Source organism: Oncorhynchus mykiss, chromosome 28, assembly GCF_057628025.1.
Source record: "Oncorhynchus mykiss isolate SJ-2025 chromosome 28, ASM5762802v1, whole genome shotgun sequence".
NCBI lineage: Eukaryota > Metazoa > Chordata > Actinopteri > Salmoniformes > Salmonidae > Oncorhynchus > Oncorhynchus mykiss.
The window spans coordinates 22,831,632-22,844,221 of record NC_143049.1 but is presented as its reverse complement, the minus strand read 5'-3'; the positions used below and the strand labels follow the sequence as shown (position 1 = coordinate 22,844,221).

Below are 12,590 nucleotides of genomic sequence, written 5' to 3'. Positions count from 1 at the left end.
CAGCTTTCCTCCAGACGTGACGATTGGCAATAAGGCCATAGAGTTCAATCTTGGTTTCATCGGACCAGAGAATCTTGCTTCTCATGCACTGAGAGTCTTTTAGATGCCTTTTGGCGAACTCCAAGCGGGCTGTCATGTACCTTTTACTGAGGAGTGGCTTCCATCTGGCCACTACCATAATGGCCTGATTGGTGGAGAGCTGCAGATATGGTTGAACTTCTGGAACATTCTCCCATCTCCACAGAGGAACTCTAGAGCTCTGTCAGAGTGACTGAGGTTTTTGGTCACCTCCCTGACCAAGGCCCTTCTCCCTGGATTTGTTCAGTTTGGCCGGGAAACCAGCTCAGAGTCTTGGTGGTTCCAGACTTCTTTCATTTAAGAATGATGGAGGCCACTGTTCTCTTGGGGACCTTCCATGCTGCATAAATGTTTTGGTACCCTTCCCCAGATCTGTGCCTGGACACAATCCTGTGTCAGAGCTCTAAGGACAATTCCTTCAACCTCATGGCCTGTCAACTGGGGGACCTTATATAGACAGGCGGTGTGCCTTTCAAATCATGTCCAATCAATTGAATTTACCACAGATGGACTCCAATCAAGTTTTAGAAACATCTCAAGGATGATCAATGGAAACAGGATGCACCTGAGCTCAATTTCGAGTCTCATAGCAAAGGTTCTGAATGCTTATATAATAAAGGTATTTCTTTTTTTCTTTTTTCTAAAAACCTGTTTCCACTTTGTCATTTTGGGGTATTGTGTGTAGCTGTATGAGGAAAACTTTTATTCAATTAATTTTAGAAATAGGCTGTAATGTAACAAAATGCGGAAAAAGTCAAGGGGTCTGAATACTTTCCAAATGCACCATATATACTACATGAACAAAAGTATGTGGACACCTGCTTGTCGAACATCTCATTCCAAAATCATGGGCATTAATACGCAGTTGGTCTCCCCTTTGCTGATATAACAACCTCCACTCTTGTTGGAAGGCTTTCCACTAGATGTTTGAACATTGCCGCGGGGACTTGCTTCCATTCAGCCACAAGAGCATTCGTGAGGTCGGCACCGATATTAGCCGATTAGGCCTGGCTCACAGTCGGCGTTCCAATACATCCCAAAGGTCTTCCATGGGGCTGAGGTCATGCTGAAACAGGAAAGGGCCTTCCACAAACTTTTGCCACAGAGTTGGAAGTACAGAATAGTCTAGAATGTCATTGTATGCTGTAGCGTTAGGATTTCCCGTCACTGGAACTAAAGGACCTAGCCCAAACCAAGAAAAACAGTCCCAGACCATTATTCCTCCTCCACCAAACTTTACAGTTGCCACTATGCATTGGGGCCGGTAGCGAACTCCTGGTATCCGCCAAACCCAGATTTGTCCGTCGGACAACCAGATGGTGAAGCGTGATTCATCACTCCAGAGTCCAATGGCGGCGAGCTATACACCACTCCAGCTGATGCTTGGCATTGTGCATGGTGATCTTAGGCTTGTGTGCGCCTGCTCGGCCATGGAAACCCATTTCTCGAAGCTCCTGAGTTTGGAACTCAGTTGTGAGTACATTATGCACTTCAGCACACGGCGGTCCCGTTCTGTGAGCTTGTGTGGCCTATCACTTCGCGACTGAGCTGTTCATAGACATTTTCACTTCACAATAAAAGCACTTACAGTTGACCGGGGCAGCTCTAACAGGGCAGAAATTTGACGAACTGCCTTGTTGGAAAGTCAGTGCCTCATTGAATGTAACTGAGCTCTTCAATACTGGCCGTTCTACTACCAATGTTTGTCTATGGATATTGTATGGCTGTGTGCTCGATTTTATACACCTGTTAGCAACAGTATGGCTGAAAAAGACAAATCCACTAATTTGAAGGGGTGTCCACATACTTTTGAATATATAGTGTGTACCAGTCAAATGTTTGGACACTTATTCATTCAAGGGTTTTTCTTTATTTTACTATTTTATAGTATAATAGTATAATAGTGAAGACCCCAGTGTGACGGAAAAGCCGCAAACAGGTGCTCAGTGTATGTGGGAACTCCTTCAAGACTGTTGGAAAAGCATTCCAGGTGAAGCTGGTTGAGAGAATGCCAAGAGTGTGCAAATCTGTCATCAAGGCAAAGGTTTGCTACTTTGAAGAATCTCAAATATAAAATGTATTTTGATTTGTTTAACACTTTTTTGCTTACTACATGATTCCATATGTGTTATTTCATATTTCATAGTTTTGAAATAACACATACACACATACTAAGGATATTGCACGGCTGTGTGCTCGATTTTATACACCTGATGTCTTCTACAATGTAGAAAATAGTACAAATAAAGAAAGAACCTTGAATGAGTAGGTGTGTCCAAACTTTTGACTGGTGTGTATGTATAATATTTGTGTGTATTTATTGTCTCTTCTTCTTCTTCAGGTTTGGACAACATACAGAAGCTCTCAGCTCAAGGTCGCTATGAGCTCCGGATCGACATGAAGGATGGCCAGGAGTCTGTCTACGCCAGCTATGACAAGTTCGCCATTGGAGACGTCAGGAATCTGTACAAACTCAGGATAGGAGAGTACAATGGCACAGCTGGTGAGCGCTTATGTACACTCTATTCTATGTGGTGCTGATTTTACACACCTGTTAGCAACCAATCAACTGATCTATTAAACATATACAACCTCTAACAGCCAAGACATTTTTATTTATTTTACCAGGCAAGTCAGTTAAGAACAAATTCTTATTTACAATGACGGCCTAGGAACAGTAGGTTAACTGCCTTGTTCAGGGGCAGAACGACAGATTTTTACCTTGTCATCTCGGGGATTTGATCTAGCAACCTTTTGGTTACTGGCCCAACGATCTAACCACTAGGCTACCTGCCGCCCCACTGAACAATAAAAGCCTTTTCCCTCCATCTTCTTTATGGTTTCTTGATGAAATGTATTGTACTTATTTTATCCCCCATCCCTCAACACTTGGCTCTAGCCCTGTAGTATTATACGCTTCAGACTGCCAGTGTACCCATGTCATTTGCTGGTTCCGTCAGTTCAATTCATTTTTATTCCCTGTCACAGGGGACTCGCTGAGCTATCACCAAGGCCGTCCCTTCTCCACCAAGGACAGAGACAATGACATCGCCGTGACCAACTGTGCTCTGTCCTACAAAGGAGCCTGGTGGTACAAAAATTGCCATCGGGCCAACCTGAACGGGAAATACGGCGAGTCGAGACACAGTCAGGTTGGTGTCCCTGTTATCATCCGCACTGGGACTGAGCAGTGGGACTGAACAGCTGCATCAGCTTACCACTGTGATGACTGGAATTAAAGGCCACACTCTGTGAGATTCCCAGTCATTTCCATTAACGACGTAAAGAAAACTTTAAATCTCTTACTGCTTTCCCAACAGTGTGATATTTGTTTCAAGTAAGAGTCTTGTAAAGAGCTTTTGATGAGACTACTACAGAAGCCTTGCAACATTACACAGATTAGCAGTTTCCAATATAACCTTTTGATGACATGAAATGATCTCAGACATAAAAAGAGGAACTAGCTACAGGTAACTACCAAAATAAAGGAAACACCAACATAAAGTGTCTTAACAGGGCATTGGGCTACCACGAGCTGCCAGAACAGCTTCAATGTGCTTTGGCATAGATTCTACAAGTGTCTGGAACTCTATTGGAGGGATGCGACACCATTTTTGCATAAGAAATTCCATAATTTAGTGTTTTATTGATGGTGGTGGAAAATGCTGTTTCAAGGGCCGCTCCAGAATCTCCCACCGGTGCTCAATTGAGATCTGGTGACTGAGACACACACACACACACGTACGTACTCGCTCGCACACACGCCCACACGCACACACACACTTTAAACCCCTTATACTCCTTTGAGAATCTTCTTTCAAAGTCACTGAGATCTCCTCTTCTAGCCATGGTAGCCAAAATAATGGGCAACTGGACTTATTTATACATGACCCTAAGCATGATGGGATGTTAATTGTTTAATTAAACTCAGGAACCACACCTGTGTGGAAGCACCTGCTATCAATATACTTTGTATCCCTAATTTAATCAAGTGTTTCCTTTATTTTGGCACTTACCTGTGCATTGTACTGTAGGTAAGATAAGAATGTCTGTCTGAATTATTTTTTATCCACTAATTGAATTATGGTCTACAATGACCATAGTGAGTTCAAACCACAAATAGCATTGAAAATGTCCACACATTTTTCTGAACAGCACAATGGGCAATATTAGAAATACCACTAAGGTTGGTCTGAGTCAGCTGAGGAGACAGGAGACAGCTGAGGAGACAGGAGACAGCTGAGGAGACAGGAGACAGCTGAGGAGACAGGAGACAGCTGAGGATGTCACATTTGAATTAGAAGTGAACTGAACATTGAGGACAATATCCATATTAGACATACTGTATAAGTCATATAGTAAAGATTGTGGCGTACGCACATCCTTGATAAATGAAGTGCACTGTACATATTCTAAGAAAACCACGTTGTGTAATATCAGAAATCTTTGTTTCTGAACACGGTTCTCTCTTGATCCTACATTTTGTCCTCTCTTCATCCTATACAGGGTATCAACTGGTACCACTGGAAGGGCCATGAGTTCTCTGTCCCCTTTGTGGAGATGAAAATGAGGCCGTTCAACTACCGCAGCATCAGTGGCAAGCGAAGGAGGTCCACTCCTCCAGAATAAACCCCTACACCTTACCCCTCAACCCCAATCCAGCTTGCTGTTCCTACTTTTACATAAGGCTGAAAGACAAAAGGAGGAGCTATGCAATTTATACAAAATTTGAATGACAATGGTTCTGTTAGCTAGCCTAGATATCCAGACTGAACTCAGCTCTGTTTCATGTTTGTTTCACAATCCATTCAGTCTGGATTTTAAGGCTATCTATTTGCTAAAATGGGGAGGTAAACCATAAGGTTTTTATGTTTAGTTATTTGCCCTGTCCTGGAAGGTGAAGAGATAAACTCAGAGTAGCTGTCATGATCTTCTCTCTATCTATACAATATAAGTACATGAGAGCTGGGATTATTTTCCCCATTAAAAAAAAGTAATTTTAACAAAATTCTATATGCCCGTAATCAAGTAAGATATCTCTATTTTTATAACTGATATTGTAACAAAGTTAATTTATTACATGATATAATTTGATGCCTTGTTATTGATATTTTTATTGAAATAGCAACCCTCCATGAGTTTCATAGTCAAATGCCTGCATGGAGAAATTCATTGGACATTGACAAAACATTGGCACTCATAATGAGCCAATCAGCATTAGCAATCACCAAGCTACACACCAGCCTGTAGCAGTGGATTCAACATCAGCTATTGATTTATTTATTTATGTCCATTGGTCCAATTTGCTTTTGAATATACAATAAAATCCCAAATCCACACCCTTGTTGGAATGGAAGAAACAGGATCATCAAACAATAGCTGTTCAACTTGAAATGTATAGGCCTAGACTCCAGTGCCCATTTAGTAAGAAAATAACAGTGAGCAAGTTATTTGCGCTGTGGTAATACATAGTATGACCATTGTCATTCAATACTTGTCTTTACACTGCCCTGCATAACTCAAATATATAACATTGTTGACCAATATTCACACACGGTATTCTCCATGAGGAGATTCCAACTCCACAAACAAATATAAAGCTGTGTGAAGATCCTGTTTAGGAATTAGCACTCTCAAATGTTTCCCCGCTATGTTACTTGCATTGATGGTGCTAATAGTTCTGACATGAAACCAAAGATTTGCTGGAGAGAAAATGCGCTGTCGACAGAGATCTCTTTCTTCGTAGCCTCATCATCACCTTAGCAGATGTTTTTGTGATCCTCGGTTTTAGGCCCAGCAACAAGTCTCATGGTTACTTTGTGAACATTAGTTCTTTGTCAGTATTTTAGCGAATGATTTGAAATTGATAAGCTCATTTACTGTATGTTGGTGTTCGATAGTCGTCCTGTACGTTATACAATCCTCTGTCTCACCCATATTTAATGTTTAACTATGTTATGCCACCAGTGCAAGTAACACTTGGCCTGCTGTAGAGAACCCCTCATGTCCTCGATGTACATTTGATGGATACACTGTAATCCTACTTATCCAATACTTTTCATCAAATCGTTTAACTGTATTGTTCTCCTTAGTTGTTTTTATTGACTAATTGACTCATATTTTCATTCAGATATGGCTTAAATACCCTCACCCAATCTCTACAAACTGTAACACCCGCACAGTGGGTCATAATCATTTTGTACATTTTATGTCGTTCATTGTCCTTTAGACTTGATGACTTGAAACAATGGTGATTATCCATCCTATAGACTACTGGTACTAATATATCCATATAAGAATTAGGAGGAGGAGACATATTTCAGTATTTACCCTTGTAGATGCAGAGTAATATAGAAGCATTAAGAAACGCTGATACTACTTCCCCTATTGTTCTAACCATAGTTGTTAACACAGACTTGTTTTGAAAAGGGGTGAGCCTAATGCATGCTAACAATCATGATCAACACCTCCATGGTAACAACAAACGTGTCATCAGAATCTGCATCGTTGGGAAGGGCTCTTAAGCAAGCATTTCACGGTAAATTCCACACCCTTTGTATTCAGCGCATGTGACAAATAAAATGTGATTTGATTTTGATTTACTTTTGAATTTAAATGTAGAAATTCTCCTCTGAATTCTGCTTGTCAAGTGACTGTTTCAGATCTGTTAATGCAATGCATCTCCCAGAGCAAGACATTGTGTTTTCTTTTTTACTAGAATAGGATGTGTACTTATTTATTAACTACTTAGACTAACTTTGCTTCATGGCACTTGGTGCAAGGAATGAGAGTGATGAAGCTCTGTAGATAACAGATGGAATGTATTTAACATAAGAGATATCACTTTTGTCAAACGCTGGTGTGCCCGAATTGTAATCCAAATGCTTACTGACTCCTGCTCTCTTTCACAGAAATCTGAAATTAATGAATTGTCAATCAATCAATCAGAATGACACAGTCTTATTTTGCAAAGACTCAAGCTTGGTCAAGTGATGTGTTCTGATTATCCAGAAGATTATCCAGAAGTTGATGCAGGCCTATTCCAAGCTGTAGGACAGGTATACTGTAGTTCTTATTTATGTTATGATTCCTTTCAGTAACTTAACCTTTTCCTTCACACCCCTGGTTTAGCAAGGCTGTGTGCAATGTGCACACACATTAAGCTAGTTGTCACTATTTAAACCCCCAGAATCTCTTCATAGAATTCAAGTTGAGGTCTGAGCTGGAAAAGTATTTCAAATGCAGTGATTAAATACCCTTACCTGTTTTGATATGGTTTCAGGGGAGCCTAAAGAGAGAATATCTACAAAGAACTGGACTTTTGATTGAAAGGTATTAGAGTAGTAAGATTCTTGTGTTTGGCTTGCGATGTAAAAGCACATCTAACTATTGAAGGGAACCTCAAGTGCAAATGCATGTAATCAATGGTGGCTGAGAAAATGCTGAGTGCTAAAGATTATAAACAGATTGAGGGATACCGAGGACGAAAATAAAAGCTCACTAAAAATGTATTGTCTGTAAGAAAGGTAATAGAATCTCAATATGCTGAATATGAAGTTGTTTAATCATGCCTTTACACTCCAGGACAACACTTTGCACATACACTAAATTGTCAAAAGTATGTGGACACCCCTTCAAATTAGTGGATTCAGCTACTTCAGCCACACCCATTGCTGACAGGTGTATACAATCGAGCACACAGCCATGCAATCTCCAGAGACAAACATTGGCTGTACAATGTCCCGTACTGAAGATCTCAGTGACTTTCAACTTGGCACCAACAAGTCAGTTTGTCAAATTTCTGCCTTGCTACAGCTGCCCCGGTCAACTGTAAGTGCTGTTATTGTGAAGTGGAAACGTCTAGGAGCAATAACGGCTCAGCTGCAAAGTGGTAGGCCATACAAGCTTACAGAACAGGACCGCCGAGTGCTGAAGCGCATAGCGTGTAAATATTGTTCAACTTCAGTTGCTACACACTATCAACTTCCTCTGGAAGCGACGTCAGCACAGATTCAGCACAACTTCATGAAATGGGTTTCCGTGGCCGAGCAGCCGCACACAAGCCTAAGATCACCATGCGCAATGCCAAGTGTCGGCTGGAGTGGTGTACAGTTCGCCACCATTGGACTCTGGATCTGGATCAGTGGAAACGCGTTCTATGTGATAAATTAGGCTTCACCATCTGGTAGTCCGACGGACAATTCTGGGTTTGGCAGATGCCATGAGAACGCTCCCTGTCTGCCTGCATAGTGACAACTGTAAAGTTTGGTGGAGGAGGAATAACAATCTGGGGCTATTTTTCATGGTTCAGGCTAGGCCCTTTAGTTCCAGTAAAGGGAAATCTTAACGCCACAGCATGCAATGACATTCTAGACAATTCTGTGCTCCGAACTTTGTGGCAACAGTTTGGGGAAGGCTCTTTCCTGTTTCAGCATGATTTCAGGTCCATACAGAAATGGTTTGTTGAGATTGTTGTGGAAGAACTTGACTGGAACTGCACAGAGCCCTGACCTTAAACCTTCGGGATTCATTTGAATGCAGACTGCGAATAAGGCCTAATCGACCAACATCAGTGCCCGACTTCTGTAATGCTATTGTGGCTGAATGGAAGCAAGTCCCTGCAGCAATGTTCCGACATCTAACGGAAGAATGAAGGCTGTTATAGCAGCAGCAAAGGGGGACCAACTTCATATTAATGCCCATGATTTTGAAACGAGATGTTTGACAAGCAAGTGTCCATATACTTTTGGCCATGTAGTGTACGTAACAGGAGTATTTGCGATGCTGGAACTAATTCCATAAACTGTGGAAACTGAACCGTGTAAATAAAGTATACCTCTACCAGGCATTGTCAGACCTCTACTAGACAGCAACTGTGAAGCAGAATAATAGACAGTACCATTCAAAAGTTTGGACACACCTACTCATTCCAGGGTTTTCTTTATTTATACTATTTTTTACATTATAGAATAATAGTGAAGACATCAAAACTATTTTAAAAAACACATACGGAATCATGTAGTAAACAATTTTTGGGGGAGATACTTCAAAGTAGCCACCCTGAGCATGGATTACACCTTTGCACATTCTTGGCATTCTCTCAACCAGCTTCACCTGGAATGCTTTACCAACAGTCTTGAAGGAGTTCCCACATGTAATGAGCACTTATTTGCTGCTTTTCCTTCAATTTGTGGCCCAACTCATCCCAAACCATCTCAATTGGGTAGAGGTCAGGTGATTATGGAGGCCAGGTCATTTGACATAGCACTCCATCACTCTTGACCTTCTTGGTCAAGTAGCCCTTAAACAGCATGGAGGTGTGTTGGGTCATTGTCCTGTTGAAAAACAAATGATAGTCACACTAAGTGCAAACCAGATTGGATGGTGTATCACTGCAGAATTCTGTGGTAGACATGCTGGTTATGTGTGCCTTGAATTCTAAATAAATCACTGACAGTGTCACAGCAAAGCACCATCACACCTCACCCTCCATGCTTCATGGTGGGAACCATACATGCAGAGATCATCCGTTCACCTACTCTGGTTCTCACAAAGACACGACGGTTGGGACCAAAAATCAGACCACAGGACAGATTTCCACCGGTCTAATGTCCATTGCTAGTGTTTCTTGGCCCAATCAAGTCTATTCTTCTTTTTGGTGTCCTTTACTAGTGGTTACTTTTCTGCAATTTGACCATGAAGGCCTTTCAGTTTCCTCTGAACAGTTGATGTTGAGATGTGTCTATTGCTTGAACTCTGTGAAGCACTGACTTGGGCTGCAATTTCTGAGGCTGGTTACTCTAATTAACTTATCCCCTGGAGCAGAGGTAACTCTGGGTCTTCCTTTCCTGTGGCAGTCCTCATGAGAGCCAGTTTTATCATAGCGCTTGGTTTTTGCGACTGCACTTGAAGAAACTTTCAAAGTTCTTGAAATTTTCCAGATTGATTGAACTTCCTGTCTGAAAGGAATGATGGACTGTCATTTCTCTTTGCTTTTTTTTTGTTCCTGCAATGATATTGACTTGGTCTTTTACCAATTAGGGCTATCTTCTGTATACCACCCCTACCTTGTCACAACACAACTGGTTGACTCAAACGCATTTCAGAAGGAAAGAAAATCCACAAATTAACTTTTAACAAGGCACACCTTTTCATTGAAATGCTTTCCAGGTAACTACTTCATGATACTGGTTGAGAGAATGCCAAGCGTGTGCAAAGCTGTCATCAAGGCAAAGAGTGGCTAGTTTGAAGAATATAAATATAAAATATATTTTGATTTGTTTAACACCTTTTTTGGTTATTTAATGATTCCCATATGTGTTATTTCATAGTTTTGCTGCCTTCAATATTATCTTACAATGTAGAAAATAGTACGAATAAAGAAAAACCCTTGAATGAGTAGGTGAGTCCAAACTTTTGACTGGAACTGTATAGATGTTTTTATTTTATTTAACTAGGCAAGTCAGTTAAGAACAAATTCTTATTTTGGCCTAACCCGGTTAGGGTTAGGGTTTGGCCTAACCCGGTTAGGGTTAGGGTTTGGCCTAACCCGGAGGACGCTGAGCAAATTGTGCGCCAGCCTATGGGACTCTCAATCACAGTTGGTTGTGATACAGCCCAGGATCAAACCAGGGTTTGTAGTGACACCTCTAGCACTGAAATGCTATGCGGGAAGAATGTGGTTAATTCTTACATTTTGGGGAGAAATAATGTATTTCCCCTTAGGGCCAAGTCGATATGTCCTACTATTGCTCCCATGCCATCACTTTCATCATAAAGCAGAAGGAATAGTTCTGATCATAGAAATATAATCACTAGAATGGGTCTAACACACACTGTTGTGATTCCATTTCTATGGTTCTGATAATAGGACTGCACATAATCAACCTCACAGAAAAGACTAATGCTTTAGTCAGTTTATCACAGAGCCTATGTAAATTAAATGACGGACAATTGCATGGCAGTATAAAACATCATGCAGATTATGGGTGAATTATCTCATCACTTTAGGATGATTATATCACTGACAGAAGAAGGAGCTAGATTCAACTGAAGCATTGGTTTCGAATTTCCACTCACCATCAAATACAATGATGAGAGAAGGTCCAGTGGCGGGAAGTGGGAGAAAATTGAGCTAGAAGAAACCTGGCCGACATTCTGCTAATTATCATTGCTCTCAATACAGTTTTCTGCTCCCAAAACTAGAATCTGTTACAAACAGAGTGCAAATAATGTGTTGGTAGTAGGAGTACAAGGGCGAATTGAGTTATTGCACACACGTACTTCACAGAGAAGGCGTTCCCTAACAGAAATATGCAAATACATGCTAAAAAGCACCAGTAGGATCTCACTAGCTCATGCTTGGCTCTGCCCACGTCCTTGCTTGTTCTGCCACAGTGCTTAATTTGCTCCCATTGGAAACAACGCCAATTAGGTACCTTGGTTTGTTTACCCGTGTCTTTGATTATATTGCCCTAGAATCATTAGTGCTTAGTGCTCAGAATATAGATTTGACCTTTTTTGATATGCTGTAGGAATAACATTGCTGTTACTCTGTTAGTAGGCATTGTAAATTAATGTTGTTGCCCTCTCTACCCAGGAGCTGATGTAGGAGGATCAGGACAATAGTCAGATTGGACCTGCATCCCAAATGGTACCCTATTCCCTGACCAGGGTCAAACGTAGTGCACTATATACAGAATAGTGTGCCATTTGGGATGCAGATAGGGTTTTGAATGTGGCCTAAGGCCAAGTTAGCATCTCGACCTTAAAGGATTTATGAGCGGTGACTTGTATGAGAAGCTGCTCTTCTATTTGAATAGATGAGATACTGTGAAGCGTCTTTCTCTGTTTTATCTGGAACACACACAGCAGATCTTTGTATTTATATCTGAGAGAGGTCTGGAGATTTTTCTGTCTCAGGATGGGAGTGAAATTAAGACTGCATTTTTCTAACAATGTCGAGGGCAGACTTTACTCTATTATTAATTTGCATAACAGATGGTAGCAGCTCATCTAGTGCTTCAGAATGTTCCATATTTCCCCATTACTGAAACCAATCACAGCTTCACAATTTACTGGAACAACAACTCGCACTGGCTCACAACTCAAACCCACAATCTGTTCCTCTGTTGTGTGATTTAATCAGGCTTATAGTAAGTGTGTGGAATATTTTCCTGTCATTTATTTATATTGTGGTATTTATGACTACTAGACACAGCTATGTTATTAATTGTTCAATTGATGCAACACTGTTGTATAGCTGAAAAGAGCCCCAAGGAATGTTAAAAGGTGTACTTTACCTGTTTGACTTAAGATCCCAAGAAGAATGTTGAGGAAGGTTGAGACCGTGGAAAAGCTACTTTGATTAGTATCTGGATTGTGTTGTATAATCTTGGATATTACTGATCAGATTAGTTCTAGTTTGACTTAAAACATGTACTGTATAGTAAATTTTTTAATACATTTTCTACATATTAATAAAATATTCCAATAGTCAATGTTGCTGTTTA

At 40.8% G+C, this 12,590-nt stretch overlaps 1 protein-coding gene across 5 annotated transcripts in view; it reads left to right on the top strand.

Annotated features, from left to right (window-relative positions):
- The window catches only part of LOC110508741 (tenascin R (restrictin, janusin)), a 164,621-nt gene extending 152,043 nt beyond the window's left edge, over positions 1-12,578 (top strand). For all 5 annotated transcript variants that reach the window (XM_090226108.1, XM_021589506.3, XM_021589507.3 and 2 more), the window contains 3 exons: positions 2,420-2,581; positions 3,067-3,230; positions 4,585-12,578. In XM_090226108.1, the coding sequence (XP_090082234.1) occupies positions 2,420-2,581; positions 3,067-3,230; positions 4,585-4,707 (449 nt within the window). In that variant the 3' untranslated portion in view covers positions 4,708-12,578. The remainder of the gene's footprint in view (positions 1-2,419; positions 2,582-3,066; positions 3,231-4,584) is intronic.
- Positions 12,579-12,590: the final 12 nt, after the last annotated feature.